The 17,919-nt window shown below is 40.3% G+C and overlaps 2 protein-coding genes across 6 annotated transcripts in view; one reads left to right on the top strand and one right to left on the bottom strand.

Annotated features, from left to right (window-relative positions):
- Window positions 1-17,919, bottom strand: part of LOC117323188 (probable inactive tRNA-specific adenosine deaminase-like protein 3) — a 38,829-nt gene that overhangs the window by 6,515 nt on the left and 14,395 nt on the right. For 3 of the 5 annotated variants that reach the window (XM_033878239.1, XM_033878243.1, XM_033878242.1), the window contains exons 5-7: window positions 16,209-16,404; window positions 15,864-15,975; window positions 15,475-15,599 (exon numbers count right to left, since the gene is read on the bottom strand). The exons of 1 other annotated variant lie outside the window; for it this stretch is intronic. In XM_033878239.1, coding sequence (XP_033734130.1) covers window positions 15,475-15,599; window positions 15,864-15,975; window positions 16,209-16,404 — 433 coding nt within the window. Of the gene's footprint in view, window positions 1-15,442; window positions 15,600-15,863; window positions 15,976-16,208; window positions 16,405-17,919 lie in introns of all 5 variants that reach the window. One more of the 5 variants, XM_033878240.1, reaches the window with a different exon arrangement.
- LOC117323186 (E3 ubiquitin-protein ligase Midline-1-like) lies at window positions 57-4,683 on the top strand. The gene is made up of 2 exons (XM_033878237.1): window positions 57-180; window positions 2,026-4,683. Exon 2 carries the CDS (start codon window positions 2,056-2,058, stop codon window positions 3,862-3,864), a length of 1,809 nt encoding a protein of 602 aa, XP_033734128.1. The 5' UTR covers window positions 57-180; window positions 2,026-2,055; the 3' UTR covers window positions 3,865-4,683.

Raw genomic sequence — 17,919 nt, 5'->3', positions numbered from 1 at the left:
TATCGGCCCCATCAGATTTAAATACTGTAAATCAGAATAATTTCAAAGCGGATATCGCGTCCCGGTAATCCGATCGTAATTTTAAATTTCAGTATCACGCGAGATGAGCATGACCTCGCGGAGGCGGTATAGACCTTAATGCCCCTGTTGTAGAGCGCCGAGGACAATATATCAAAAGACGTACGTACCACTTCTTTCCAATATAAACTGAGTAATCAAAGTAACTATCTACTATATTGTTTATCCGCGAAAAGACGTGCAAATTAACTTAGTGTTGAACATTGTTATAGCGATGTCATATAACAACGATAGATATATGGAAAACGAAAGTGTATTACTTTATAAATGAGAAATAAAGATAATAACTTGTACTTTATCTAATTTTAAGCGCTTTATCGACATTATAAACTTTCCAAATGAAAGCGATTGAAGAACATTTCTATCATTTCAAATCCCGTCAAAGGTGGAATTCTATTTGATGGTCTGTCTGTTCGGTGTATCACGAAAAATAGCCCGGGTGGAAAAGTACCCAGGGTCATTATTCTACGTAGAGAAATTTTACCGGGAAGCTGTAGAAAAATTACCCATGGTTGTTAAAAAATGACACGGAAATCGCATCAAATTTCTACGGTATGGTTTTTCTTTAGGGGGAATATCGTAAATCTATTGAGTTTGCAGTAACTGAATTCAACGAAGTTCTACATCGAAAAAAGTGAACGGTCTTAGTGGTTTGATAGTTTTCTTGATAAATAAAAATAATTACTCATATTTTAAACACACACAAACACATACACCATTTAAATAGCCCATCGTGCACTAGTCTTCTGCAGGATACATATCACACATTTTTGCTATCGTGCATACATCTTGTGCACACAGCACGTGTCACGTTGTGCGGTCCCAACTAAACGAGAGAGAATTCTCAATCAAGTCAGCAGGACCCGGCGAATATTGAGTTATCCAAGTTAATAAGGTTAAATTTTATCAAACACATTTTCACTCCTAAGGAACTCATTAACTTTTAAATGTAGGCCTAGGGGGTATTTTCCTACGGTGGGTCACATTTTCACGGTACTAACTTTTTCTACGGGCACCCGGGTATGATTTCTACCGTTGAATAATGACCCCGGGTACTTTTTGTATGTCCGGCGACCTACATTTTTCGACGGATCTCTTTGAAAATTGGTATTCATTACAATTATGATATGAAGTATATATACACATTGGGAACGTATATTGCTCCGTCCTCCGGTTCTCTTGTATTTAGTCCGACCCTATGGGAAAGTATCATTGATGGAAACCCCACCTCATTTGGTGGTTATTCTATTTGATGGTCCGTTCGTCCGTCGGTCCGTCCGGCCTACACTAGTGTTTGTCCGGCGATCTCTTTGAAACTTGGTATACATTACAACCATGATATGAAGTTACATAAAAGGAATATATTGCTCCGTCGCACGGTACTTTGGTTTTGATTCTAATTCTGATTTAATTAAACATATTTCATTTGCAAATATAAAAATGCGATCATACGGACACAAGTTGAAAACTGATGGTACGTCGTCTCCCGTAAAACATAAATGATGAATTATACATATGACCGCACATTTTCAATAAAAGATGATGAAAAAAATTTCAAAATACCTTTTTAATAAAATTTACAAAATATATATCGCATCATGCAGTGCAAGTACCGACATGTCTATAAAATGTATGTTCATATACAAAAGTGTTATATACATTTCATTGTATAACTACAATCAGATTAAATTGAAAACATAGGGAATATAAGTTACACGTATATACATGTGTTTACTGATAAAATATCAATGTTATGACAGAAATGACCAGTAATCAGCATTATGATAACTAGCTGACACAGTAGACCACGTATACTGCGTACCACCCACTGAAACTCTCTACACAAATAGCACCGCACCTTAATTCTAAATATGATAAAATGCATCATGAACATTAATACATATTCACTATCCCGACATACATGTAGACTTTATCACTGTTTTATAGGAACACGACCAGGATTGGAGTACAAGTGTAATGGCAGAAGGAGGTCCTCAGCTCACACCTCCGGACAATCCGTCTGGGAACTCACATCTTCTCGACTGTCCCATTTGTCTGGAACAGTTACGGCAGCCGAAGTGTCTACCATGTCACCATTCCCTTTGTCAGGAATGCTTGACCAGTTACATCATCAGCGAGGTGTCGGGGACGAGTGATACGGCGGTGTCCTTCACCTGTCCGGTATGTAGGAAACTAACCCACCCTTTGGACAAATCAGAAGACAAGGAGAACTGGGCCAAGCAGTTTCCGACCGACTTTGATGTCATGGAGATGATAGAGTTGAAAAACAGGTCATCGGAACCACATTACTGTATGCCGTGCCAGAGGAAAGGGAACATGATGACGTCAGCAAAGTTCTGGTGTAAAACAAACCAGTCTTTATTCTGTGAGTCATGTAAGGTGGATTTCCACGATATGATTCACATCAACTGTGATGTTGTAGATATAACAGAGACGAAGAGTTTCCTTCTGAACCAGTCAACATCAGACAAGATTTGTAACAAACACAAGGAAAAGATGGATTACTACTGTGAGGACCACAAATCCATCGGCTGTTGTAAATGTATAACAGTTGGCCACAGGAAATGTGACGCTGTGGCCACGACAGAAGAATACTGTGAGAAACTGACCAGTGGTCACTGGCTAGAGGAGATGAGGAAATCACTACAAAAAGGGGAAAAGGAAATGGAGTCACTGGTAAAGGACTTCCACCTACAACTCCAAAGTATTGCAGACGGCAAAGACACAGCAATGACAAACATTGACGACCTACAGGAACAGATCATTAATCGTATAGAAGAGATGAAAAAGGAAATAACAGATGACTTGATAGCTAAGTATAAAGAGGAGAGAGAAAACCTGAAGGTGTCCAGTCAGAAGTGTGAACGACTTAAGGTCGCTATACAGAATACGTTAGAGTCGTCCATATCAGCCCAACAGAGGAATGACCACATGGACATGATCCTGTTGTACCAACGAGGTCAGGCGGAGGTCGAGTCGTGTAGGGATTTAGTGAGAGAGGTGCAGACATCACTTTCATCCATCAGTATAGAGCATGAGGCTAATCTCCACATGACAAGCCAAAGGCCAGCTTTGAGTTTTGGGAAAATCATTGTCCGAAAACAGCTACAACATATTCCAGGTGATACAAATGCTTTCGCTAAACCTTTATCTGAACGTGATGTCAAGGAGTTAAAAAAGATTTACATTAAATGTCCATCTGATATGTACGATTGTTCTTCCCGTGGAGTTGTTTACCTACCAGATGGACGAATTGTGGTGGGAGATGACAGAAACAAAAATATCAAGTTAATCGACACAGAAGGAAATGTTGTGGACGAGTTGAAGGTGAACGGAAGTCCGATGGACATGTGTATGGTTGACAACACCACCGTGGCGGTCGCTATGTACAGCGATCCCGGACGTATCTGTTTAGTAACAGTCGCACCCTCTAAACTTATTCTGGCATCTGAAATAAACATCGACAAACCATGTTACGGTATAGCGTACAGAAATGGCGAATTCGTCGTCAGTTCAGAAAAGAAAGTGTTCACTGTGACTAAGGACAGTCCACGAGCGATGACACGCCAGATACATGAAAGTTCTGATACAGTATTCGCGTTGTCATATGATTTAAATAATGGAAAACTCTTTACCACTCACTACACAAATCGCACTGGCAGTGTGGTTGTTGGTAGACTGTCCTCAGACAACACATACTCCAGTGTGTTGAATGTTGGTGTTGTGGAGAACAGCTTATGGAGTGGACGTGGACAGGGAAGGTAACGTGTATGTCTGTGGCTACGGTTCCAACAACGTAATACAGATGTCCGGGGATGGAACAAACGTCCGGGAACTATTAACGACAAAGGACGGTATCGCTAAGCCTGAAGCCATATCTGTATGTGGAGACAAACTTGTACTGACTAATTTTCTTCTACACAATGTAACTATATCACAGTGTATCAACTTGTTTGACTCGTTTTAAAATACATTGACTCAACATCTAGTATCTCATTCGATTGATATCTGCCAATTTGGAATTTTGATTATTTCATTTATTGTATCAGATATGAGCAAGTTGAACAGATAAAAACATATACAAATACATGTATTACGTTTTATCCTGATAAGCCGAAGAAGAAATCTTTGTTACTGCTAGATTATTACACACCTGAACGAGATTGTTCTTGCCCGTCTTAGGATGGGCCATACATATAGAACGCATTCTTACTTATATAAGCGTGAGGACCAGCCTCAGTGCTCACATATTAACAGATGCAAAATGTTGAACTATCTAAAAGCTGACGGCCATTGTCTGTATTACAAGATTTCAGTAACATAGCAACTATTTCATTTTCAATAGGAGTGTACCAATACATATTTGCATTTTTACATGTTTCGTTTGGTTGAAGTTGTTTCGTCCTTTCCCCAGTGTATTTATAATTTTCTCACAATTTTTTGCCCTAATGACCTTCATAGAGTTAATGGGCTATTAACAACTAACACACCAGAAATGCGTGTGGTTTTGGACACGTAAAAGTGTATGTGATACTTTGTATTTCAGATTAGGTTCATTCACAATTAAAGGTCAATTTTACGTTACCGTTTTTACCTTTTTTCTCTTTAGATAAGAAGGCATGCGCAAGTCTCTATTTTCCTTTGTGTTATTGCCGTTCGGTATGAAAACAGCAAATAATTATGAACATTTATTATTTCATTATAATAATCATACCCTCTGACCATTTTTGAGACGTTTTTCACTCAGTGCGTATATTTTTCATTATTGTAAATTCCATATCACTATTGCCGAGTAGTTTGCTACCATCACGCTGAAGCATTGATATATGAAGCTGTAAAGAGTTGTGTCGAACCTATTGCATATATCTTGGGACGTCAATAGTTAATGCTTTGCCAATTTTCCTTTCAGTTGTTACAGCAGTGTATTACCATTCCTGGTTCTTTCACTCTCATGTTGAATTAAGTGGTGATGTCGTCTTTGGTTATTCTAAATCCCCTATGTCATGGCACATAGTCCGTTAACGTTTCCGCTACTAGTCTTGAATGAATGGATTCTTATGAAATTTGGTCTGGAGCATTAATTGGCAAAGGAGATATAATGTATATGATGTAAATGTATAAATTCGCTAAACCTTTATCTGAGCGTGATGTCATGGAATTAAGAAAGATTTACATTAAATATCCATCCGATGAGTACGATTGTTCTTCCCGTGGAGTTGTTTACGTACCAGATGGACGAATTGTGGTGGGAGATGACGGAAACTATGAAATCAAGTTAATCGACACAGAAGGAAATGTTGTGGACGAGTTGAAGGTGAACGGAAGTCCTTATGACATGTGTATGGTTGACAACACCACCGTGGCGGTCGCTATGTACAGCGATCCCGGATGTATCTGTTTAATAACAGTCGCACCCTCTAAACTTACTTTGGCATCTGAAATAAACATCAACAAACCATGTTACGGTATAGCGTACAGAAATGGCAAATTCGTCGTCAGTTCAGAATACAATGTGTTCTCTGTGACTAAGGACAGTCCACGAGCGATGACACGCCAGATACATGAAAGTTCTGATATAGTATTCGCGTTGTCATATGATTTAAATAATGGAAAACTCTTTACCACTCACTACACAAATCGCACTGGCAGAGTGGTTGTTGGTAGACTGTCCTCAGACAACACATACTCCAGTGTGTTGAATGTTGGTGTTGTGAAGAACGCTTATGGCGTGGACGTCGACAGGGAAGGTAACGTGTATGTCTGTGGTAACTTTCCCAAGAAAGTGATACAGATGTCCGGAGATGGAACAAACGTCCGGGAACTATTAACGACAAAGGACGGTATCACAGAGCCTGAAGCCATATCCATATGTGGAGACAAACTTGTACTGACTGATATTTCTTCTACACAATGTAACTTTATCACAGTGTTTCAACTTGTTTGACTAGTTATACAATACAATGACTCAACATCTAGTATCGCATTCGCTTGATGTCTGCCAATGGAATTTGGTTATTTCATTCGATGTTGTTTGTGTAACATAATTTTATTGTGTGTACATTACATATATATATGGGTCAAAGAAGTAATATTAACGGTTATAATCCGGGTAACACTGGATCCTTGGAAAAGTTTGTATGCAGGATACGAATTACTTAACAGTGTGGACATACATGTATAATTTGTCAAGTAGTAACAACTACAGTACAGACAAGTAAATTGTCATATATATATATATATATATATTGGGTGCTGTAGATCGTGACTTCGAGGTGCGGTAAGGGCACGAGTCATAAAGTTGTCTTCCTTCAATTGTGTTACTATGTTTATATATATATAATATATTTATACACACAGTCGGCAGCCCTCATTTCTGTCTGTGTCAGTTTTTAACTATTTTCAATTTATATACATGTATATGTCATCATGAATGCAAAACCTGTTCCCCTTAGGCCTACCAAATAACCACTCAAGTTGATCGACACAGAAGGAAATGTTATGGACGAATTGAAGGTGAACGGAAGTCCATGACATGTGTATGGTTGACACCCCCGTGACGGTCGCTATGTACATTTATGTTTAGTAACAGTCGCACCCTCTAAACTTATTCTGGCATTCGAAATAAACATCGACAAACGGTGTTACGGTATAGTGTATATAAATGGGGAATTCATTGTCTGTTTAGGAGGCAATGTGTTCACTGTGACTAAGGACAGTCCACGAGCGACGACACACCAGATACATGGAAGATCGATTCTAATACATCATTCGCGTTACCACATGAATTAAAACATTGTAAGCTCTTTAGCATTAACTGAGGGCTTGGTCAGCTAAAATTGAGGAACAGTATCCAAAATGAAATTATTCTGTCCAAATTTGATCCGAAGCATACATTGGATGAAGGGGATCTTACTATGTTTAACAATGGATCTGGCTCCCCATGGGTGGTGTGGAGGATTATTGTATTGATATGATTTAACAGTTTAACAATTTTCAACTTCTTCTTTCCAACACAGAAAGTTCTTAAAACACAGGATCTTAAATATGTGTCCGTTACACGGAGTCGGAAAATTCCAAAACATGTATTGTATGATACATATAATATACATGATGAAGGCCAAAGGTTGGACATTTGAGCCAAGTCCATGTGGCTTCATCAATATTCCTTACCTGAAGAGCATCCCTTAAGACACCAGTGTTAAGGAAACTTTACTCATATTCTGTAATGTTTTTCAATGAAATGTTTAAAGTCGAGGAATTGCCTTCCCCACAATTACGGAAGGTTGACAGTGTAGCGTATTGTATACTGTCAATGTGATTATTTTCGCGGAGGGTTAATTTCGCGATTTTAATATGTAAACTATACGCGTGGGGGTAATTTTCGCGATCGATCTACTTTCGTAGTTTAAGATTACGCAAATTGATATCAAAATAACAAGCGTGGGGGAAATTTTTACGAACAAAATGAGAAATTAGCGTAAATTCTCCCCTCGCGTAAATTTCAGCGTTTACAGTAGTGCAATCAACTGTGGGTATCCGACGAGACCCCCATCGCCGATGCATGAACCATTAATGTAGTCTTACCACATAGACCTATCTAATCCTTCTCAAAGTCTTCCTCAGAGGCCTAGCTAATTCTTTTTAGCTCCAGATACGGGTATGAATATGTTCAGTAAACATTCAAATCTATCTAATTTGTAAATTTTATTGTATAAAACATACATTTTGCATATCCGGTCCTTAGAAACTTTCGACCAGAGTAATTTCTGATGAAACATGTGTCCCTTAATCTTATCATTATACTGCACAGGTCCAGATTGTCAACATCCTTCAATTAGCCATCAAATAAAATATTATGTCTTTATCCTGTAACTTGACAGGTCATGAATGTCCACATTCTGTAACTTCACCGAACAAGGATGTCCACATCCTGTAACTTGATTGGTCAAGAATACCTACATTCTATCACTTAATTGGTCAAGAATGTCTACATCATGTCACTTAATTGGCCAAGGATGACCATATTTTGTAACTAAATTAGTCAATAATATATACATCCTGTCACTTAATTGGTCAAGGATGATCACATCCTGTAACTGAATTGGTCAATGATATCTACACCCTGTAGCTTGATTGGTCACCATATAGAACATGTCAATGTAACCCAGTAGTAAAGGAAGACTATGCCCTATGTTACAGCTGCGTCGTACAGATGTTCACACTCAGCTTCCAACACATCACAGAAGACTTGGTAGTGGTGGTTGAGACCTGTCTGAGTGTGAAGCTTGTATTTTGATCCGAGCGCTCCTTCCTGAGGAAATGGACTTCCATAGAAGACACGTCCTATCCGGGAATGAACGAGGGCCATAGCGCACCTGGAATTATGAGAGAACGTATCTAACGTACAGGCACATTTTTATTTAATATTGATGTGAATTTCGATGGTATAGTGTTACAAAGAAATGAAAACCTGGAATGACTTGTGTTTTACCTGTACTTACATAACACACGGCTCCCTAGTCAGACAGATGTCGTAACCGGTACATAGGTACAAATCTACCTGTACTTACATAACACACGGCTCCCTGGTCAGATAGATTTCGTTACCGGTACATGGGTACAAATCTAACTGTACTTACATAACACACGGCTCCCTGGTCAGATAGATTTCATTACCGGCACATAGGTACAAATCTACCTGTACTTACATAACACACGGCTCCCTGGTCAGACAGATGTAGTAACCGGTACATAGGTACAAATCTACCTGTACTCACACAACACACGGCTCCCTGGTCAGACAGATGTAGTAACCGGTACATAGGTACAAATCTACCTGTACGTACATAACACACGGCTCTCTGGTCAGATAGATGGCTTAACCGGTACATAGGTACAAATCTACCTGTACGTACATAACACATGGCTCCCTGGTCAGACAGATGTAGTAACCGGTACATAGGTACAAATCTACCTGTACTTACATAACACACGGCTCCCTGGTCAGATAGATGACGTAACCGGTACATAGGTACAAATCTACCTGTACTTACATAACACACGGCTCCCTGGTCAGATAGATGTCGTAACCGGTACATAGGTACAAATATACCTGTACTTACATAACACACGGGTCCCTGGTCAGATAGATGTAGTAACCGGTACAAAGGTACAAATCTACCTGTACTTACATAACACATGGCTCCCTGGTCAGATATATGTCGTAACCGGTACATAGGTACAAATCTACCTGTACTCACACAACACACGGCTCCCTGGTCAGACAGATGTAGTAACCGGTACATAGGTACAAATCTACCTGTACTTACATAACACACGGCTCCCTGGTCAGATAGATGTAGTAACCGGTACATAGGTACAAATCTACCTGTACTCACATAACACACGGCTCCCTGGTCAGATAGATGTCGCAACCGGTACATATGTACAAATCTACCTGTACTTACATAACACACGGCTCCCTGGTCAGATAGATATCGTAACCGGTACATAGGTACAAATCTACCTGTACTTATATAACACACGGCTCCCTGGTCAGATAGATGTCGTAACCGGTACATAGGTACAAATCTACCTGTACTTACATAACACACGGCTCCCTGGTCAGATAGATGACTTAACCGGTACATAGGTACAAATCTACCTGTACTTATATAACACATGGCTCCCTGGTCAGACAGATGTCGTAACCGATACATAGGTACAAATCTACCTGTACTTACATAACACACGACTCCCTGGTCAGATACATGTCGTAACCGGTACATAGGTACAAATCTACCTGTACTTACATAACACTCGGGTCCCTGGTCAGATAGATGTAGTAACCGGTACATAGGTACAAATCTACCTGTACTTACATAACACATGGCTCCCTGGTCAGATAGATGTAGTAACCGGTACATAGGTTCAAATCTACCCGTACTTACATAACACACGGCTCCCTGGTCAGATAGATATCGTAACCGGTACATAGGTACAAATCTACCTGTACTTACATAACACATGGCTCCCTGGTCAGATAGATGTAGATGTCGTAACCAGTACACAGGTACAAATCTACCTGTACTTATATAACACATGGCTCCCTGGTCAGATAGATGTAGTAACCGGTACATAGGTACAAATCTACCTGTACTTATAAAACACATGGCTCCCTGGTCAGATAGATGTCGTAACCGGTACATAGGTACAAATCTACCTGTACTTACATAACACACGGCTCCCTGGTCAGATAGATGTCGCAACCGGTACATAGGTACAAATCTACCTGTACTTACATAACACACGGCTCCCTGGTCAGATAGATATCGTAACCGGTACATAGGTACAAATCTACCTGTACTTACATAACACACGACTCCCTGGTCAGATGGATATCGTAACCGGTACACAGGTACAAATCTACCTGTACTTACATAACACACGGCTCCCTTGTCAGATAGATGTCAGAACCGGTACATAGGTACAAATCTACGTGTACTTACATAACACATGGCTCCCTGGTCAGATAGATGTCGTAACCGGTACATAGATACAAATCTATATAGCTACCTGTACTTACATTACACACGGCTCCCTGGTCAGATAGATGTCAGAACCGGTACATAGTTACAAATCTACCTGTACTTACATAACACACGGCTCCCTGGTCAGATATCTGTCGTAACCGGTACATAGGTACAAATCTACCTGTACTTACATAACACATGGCTCCCTAGTCAGATAGATGTAGATGTCGTAACCGGTACACAGGTACAAATCTACCTGTACTTATATAACACATGGCTCCCTGGTCAGATAGATTTCGTTACCGGTACATAGGTACAAATCTACCTGTACTTACATAACACACGGCTCCCTGGTCAGATAGATTTCATTACCGGCACATAGGTACAAATCTACCTGTACTTACATAACACACGGCTCCCTGGTCAGACAGATGTAGTAACCGGTACATAGGTACAAATCTACCTGTACTCACACAACACACGGCTCCCTGGTCAGACTGATGTAGTAACCGGTACATAGGTACAAATCTACCTGTACGTACATAACACACGGCTCTCTGGTCAGATAGATGGCTTAACCGGTACATAGGTACAAATCTACCTGTACGTACATAACACATGGCTCCCTGGTCAGACAGATGTAGTAACCGGTACATAGGTACAAATCTACCTGTACTTACATAACACACGGCTCCCTGGTCAGATAGATGACGTAACCGGTACATAGGTACAAATCTACCTGTACTTACATAACACACGGCTCCCTGGTCAGATAGATGTCGTAACCGGTACATAGGTACAAATATACCTGTACTTACATAACACACGGGTCCCTGGTCAGATAGATGTAGTAACCGGTACAAAGGTACAAATCTACCTGTACTTACATAACACATGGCTCCCTGGTCAGATATATGTCGTAACCGGTACATAGGTACAAATCTACCTGTACTCACACAACACACGGCTCCCTGGTAAGACAGATGTAGTAACCGGTACATAGGTACAAATCTACCTGTACTTACATAACACACGACTCCCTGGTCAGATAGATGTAGTAACCGGTACATAGGTACAAATCTACCTGTACTCACATAACACACGGCTCCCTGGTCAGATAGATGTCGCAACCGGTACATATGTACAAATCTACCTGTACTTACATAACACACGGCTCCCTGGTCAGATAGATATCGTAACCGGTACATAGGTACAAATGTACCTGTACTTATATAACACACGGCTCCCTGGTCAGATAGATGTCGTAACCGGTACATAGGTACAAATCTACCTGTACTTACATAACACACGGCTCCCTGGTCAGATAGATGACTTAACCGGTACATAGGTACAAATCTACCTGTACTTATATAACACATGGCTCCCTGGTCAGACAGATGTCGTAACCGATACATAGGTACAAATCTACCTGTACTTACATAACACACGACTCCCTGGTCAGATACATGTCGTAACCGGTACATAGGTACAAATCTACCTGTACTTACATAACACTCGGGTCCCTGGTCAGATAGATGTAGTAACCGGTACATAGGTACAAATCTACCTGTACTTACATAACACATGGCTCCCTGGTCAGATAGATGTAGTAACCGGTACATAGGTACAAATCTACCCGTACTTACATAACACACGGCTCCCTGGTCAGATAGATATCGTAACCGGTACATAGGTACAAATCTACCTGTACTTACATAACACATGGCTCCCTGGTCAGATAGATGTAGATGTCGTAACCAGTACACAGGTACAAATCTACCTGTACTTATATAACACATGGCTCCCTGGTCAGATAGATGTAGTAACCGGTACATAGGTACAAATCTACCTGTACTTATATAATACATGGCTCCCTGGTCAGATAGATGTCGTAAGCGGTACATAGGTACAAATCTACCTGTACTTACATAACACTCGGCTCCCTGGTCAGATAGATATCGTAACCGGTACATAGGTACAAATCTACCTGTACTTACATAACACACGGCTCCCTGGTCAGATATCTGTCGTAACCGGTACATAGGTACACATCTACCTGTACTTACATAACACATGGCTCCCTAGTCAGATAGATGTAGATGTCGTAACCGGTACACAGGTACAAATCTACCTGTACTTATATAACACATGGCTCCCTGGTCAGATAGATTTCGTTACCGGTACATAGGTACAAATCTACCTGTACTTACATAACACATGGCTCCCTGGTCAGATAGATGTCGTAACTGGTACATAGGTACAAATCTACCTGTACTTACATAACACACGGCCCCCTGGTCAGATAGATTTCAGAACCGGTACATAGGTACAAATATACCTGTACTTACATAACACATGGCTCCCTAGTCAGATAGATGTAGATGTCGTAACCGGTACACAGGTACAAATCTACCTGTACTTATATAACACATGGCTCCCTGGTCAGATAGATTTCGTTACCGGTACATAGGTACAAATCTACCTGTACTCACATAACACACGGCTCCCTGGTCAGATAGATGTCAGAACCGGTACATAGGTACAAATATACCTGTACTTACATAACACATGGCTCCCTAGTCAGATAGATGTAGATGTCGTAACCGGTACACAGGTACAAATCTACCTGTACTTATATAACACATGGCTCCCTGGTCAGATAGATTTCGTTACCGGTACATAGGTACAAATCTACCTGTACTTATATAATACATGGCTCCCTGGTCAGATAGATGTCGTAAGCGGTACATAGGTACAAATCTACCTGTACTTACATAACACTCGGCTCCCTGGTCAGATAGATATCGTAACCGGTACATAGGTACAAATCTACCTGTACTTACATAACACACGGCTCCCTGGTCAGATATCTGTCGTAACCGGTACATAGGTACACATCTACCTGTACTTACATAACACATGGCTCCCTAGTCAGATAGATGTAGATGTCGTAACCGGTACACAGGTACAAATCTACCTGTACTTATATAACACATGGCTCCCTGGTCAGATAGATTTCGTTACCGGTACATAGGTACAAATCTACCTGTACTTACATAACACATGGCTCCCTGGTCAGATAGATGTCGTAACTGGTACATAGGTACAAATCTACCTGTACTTACATAACACACGGCCCCCTGGTCAGATAGATTTCAGAACCGGTACATAGGTACAAATATACCTGTACTTACATAACACATGGCTCCCTAGTCAGATAGATGTAGATGTCGTAACCGGTACACAGGTACAAATCTACCTGTACTTATATAACACATGGCTCCCTGGTCAGATAGATTTCGTTACCGGTACATAGGTACAAATCTACCTGTACTCACATAACACACGGCTCCCTGGTCAGATAGATGTCAGAACCGGTACATAGGTACAAATATACCTGTACTTACATAACACATGGCTCCCTAGTCAGATAGATGTAGATGTCGTAACCGGTACACAGGTACAAATCTACCTGTACTTATATAACACATGGCTCCCTGGTCAGATAGATTTCGTTACCGGTACATAGGTACAAATCTACCTGTACTTACATAACACATGGCTCCCTGGTCAGATAGATGTCGTAACTGGTACATAGGTACAAATCTACCTGTACTTACATAACACACGGCTCCCTGGTCAGATAGATGTCAGAACCGGTACATAGGTACAAATATACCTGTACTTACATAACACACGGCTCCCTGGTCAGATATCTGTCGTAACCGGTACTTAGGTACAAATCTACCTGTACTTACATAACACACGGCTCCCTGGTCAGATAGATATCGTATCCTGTACATAGGTACAAATCTACCTGTACTTTTATAACACACGGCTCTCTAGTCAGATAGATGTCGTAACCGGTACAAATCTACCTGTACTTACATAACACATGGCTCCCTGGTCAGATAGATGTAGCCGGTACATAGGTACAAATCTACCTGTACTTACATAACACACGACTCCCTGGTCAGATAGATGTCGTAACCGGTACAAATCTACCTGTACTTACATAACACATGGCTCCCTGGTCAGAGAGATTACGTAACCGGTACATAGGTACAAATCTACCTGTACATATATAACACACGGCTCTCTGGTCAGATAGATGTCGTAACCGGTACATAGGTACAAATCTACCTGTACTTACATAACACACGACTCCCTGGTCAGATAGATGTCGTAACCGGTACAAATCTACCTGTACTTACATAACACACGGCTCCCTGGTCAGATAGATGTCGTAACCGGTACATAGGTACGGTCCAGTCTTTTCTGTCACTTCACCAGTCTTTTTCCCAATGCGGTCACTACAGGTCTTAGAACCATGGCCACTGCCTGCTGATTTACCAGATTTCATGGACTTTTTATTGATATCTGGACATGCGACGGGTGTTGACTGGATATCTGGACATGTGACAGGTGACTTGACATCTGGACATGTGCCGGGTATTGACTGGATATCTAGACATGTGACAGGTGTTGACTTCAGAATATCGTCAGGAGATCTGTAGTACATTGACGTATAACCTGAGGAACACACACAGGTCATAATTACTGAGTTTAATGAAAAATGATCAAGCTTGATGTTACACAATTTAGAAATGTTTGGTAAATGTGATAGAGACGGAGGATGATCTGTTAACAAACTTTGATGTTGAGATAAAAACCGTCATCAGAGCCGTTGTGTCTGGTGGGAAAGGACACTCATCTTCAACATACTGCTTGCTGAGATATACAAGAGGACATATTTGGTTGTGCTAAAATTATGTTGAGAATGTTTTATTTTCTGCATAGTAATTAGATACCTTTCAAGGGCCACATCCCTCCACCCTGTGACCTTGCCACAAGGTCAATGGTCACCATGGTAGCATGCTGCAATGGATGAGAGCCATGTCGAAGATCGTAACCTTTAGCGATCATTTCATTCTGGACGGGATCCACTACCACTGCACCTATAGGAAGCTAAAATACAAAGAACACCAAAACGTACTACCCATTTTATTCAATATTGGTTGACTCTAAAAACACTCTGTAATTCATCATCTACAGTGTATAAAGTCTTGTATCACATTTTCATTTAATTCAACTACAGCTTCATTGCACTCAATCATTTTAGATCTCAAAATTTGTAGCAATTACACAAAGGGAAATAAATATTGATGGATATAATTACTATACTGTAAGTAAATGCACATCTGACATGAGTATAATCTTTGAAAAACCTACCTGTTTGGATTCAACGCCAATTTTTGCCATCGCTATTGCTTCTTCCATATAACAGTAAATTCTGTCAACTTCCTCTGTGTTGAAGAACTGCTTCGTTAAAGCCTTGGTGATGCTATAACAAAGCATTTCAAGTCTCTATAGTATAACACCAAACATAGTGTAACATATCATTAAGGTAAATCTCATAAAAACACTGTCCCTGTTCAGGTTAACCTAACTTCAACACAGAGATATTAAAATCAACACTATAACTACAAAACAACAGTTTGGAGAGTCAATATTTACGTGTAAACTATATTTACTCTGTTGTACAAGTTTGTAATGAAATCAAGAGGATAAACAAACCTTTTGTCTTCATGAAAATTAACAGGCCAGTATAAAATGGATTCCTCGTACTGCTGTCTGGTCAAGGGCATCGACGTTGGTACCTTGACCTTGAAGGGCTTTGACAAGGTCGAGTAATCCTGAGATTCAGACAAGGTCATTGTGACCTGGTCAATGTCACAAGACCCATCACAAATGATAACTTGTAAGGGCGAATCTAAAAATAATCATATGTATGTATGTACTTATATAGCTATAGGAATTCTCAAACAGAGGTTTTCTTATTGGGAACTCATTCTCTCTTATATGATGTTCATAACATCAAAATTTTAAAAAGGTAAGTCCTTTCTTTTACATTTAACGAAGCCCATACCTTCAACACATCTAATGTCGTCATTTTTAGGAATATTCATTGTCTAAAAGAATTTGTTCAAGGATTTAAAATTCTGTTTACCAGATATGTATCAATACTATGTCAATTGTTTTTTTGATCCTTTAGAAGTTATACTTGTCCCGAATGCATTAATTAATTACATTGTTATATTTGATCAAGTCTGTCTTCGCTTTCTCCCTTTACACCGAAACACTCACCTTTCACTGCTCGTACCCGCTTCAGATGACAAAAATTAGCTAATGGAAATTCTTTTTTGAGGCACCTGAAATAAATCATTTTGAAATAATACAGAAATATCCCCCTCCAACCCCCACAAACAAACAAATCTGATAAGCCGGATGTTTGGTCACATAATATGACCGCTCTAAAATGGGATCCGACTTTAAGTCACATACCATGACCGCCCTACAATGGGATACGACTTTAAGTCACATACCATGACCGCCCTACAATGGGATACGACTTTAAGTCACATACCATGACCGCCCTACAATGGGATACGACTTTAAGTCACATACCATGACCGCCCTACAATGGGATACGACTTTAAGTCACATACCATGACCGCCCTACAATGGGATACGACTTTAAGTCACATACCATGACCGCCCTACAATGGGATACGACTTTAAGTCACATACCATGACCGCCCTACAATGGGATCCGACTTTAAGTCACATACCATGACGCCCTACAATGGGATCCGACTTTAAGTCACATACCATGACCGCCCTACAATGGGATACGACTTTAAGTCACATACCATTACCGCCCTACAATGGGATACGACTTTAAGTCACATACCATGACCGCCCTACAATGGGATCCGACTTTAAGTCACATACCATGACCGCCCTACAATGGGATACGACTTTAAGTCACATACCATGACCGCCCTACAATGGGATACGCCCGACCTTATCCTTAGAGTTTCTAATGTCCCCAAACATAAGTAAAAAGATCACCGCCATTCTACAGGGATACAGAATTATTTGTCTCTTAAAAATGCAGTGAGATTTTGTAGACTTTTGTTCCCTGTTCATTCGATTTCTTAGAAGGATAAAAGAATGCAACAGTTTGGGAGAGGATCTTAACATGTGTCTGCACCGTCAATCCTAAACCAACCCGAAATAGTTTGAACATGAAATGCTTAAGCAGCAGTCACAAAAACACTTACCCTTAACACATGGTGTTAAAGGTAAGCTGTAAATTACCGTTTATGTCAATTCAAACATCCATTACTTACTGGATAAGCTTGGCGGTCTTTTTCTTATCAGCAACATTGCACACAAACACATCAACTGAAATATACATGCAACTTTACAATTTTTGGGAAAA

The sequence above is a fragment of the Pecten maximus genome, chromosome 3 (genome assembly GCF_902652985.1).
Source record: "Pecten maximus chromosome 3, xPecMax1.1, whole genome shotgun sequence".
NCBI classification, from domain to species: domain Eukaryota; kingdom Metazoa; phylum Mollusca; class Bivalvia; order Pectinida; family Pectinidae; genus Pecten; species Pecten maximus.
The sequence above is the reverse complement of the archived record's forward strand: the minus strand, read 5'-3'. Positions and strand labels throughout refer to the sequence as shown.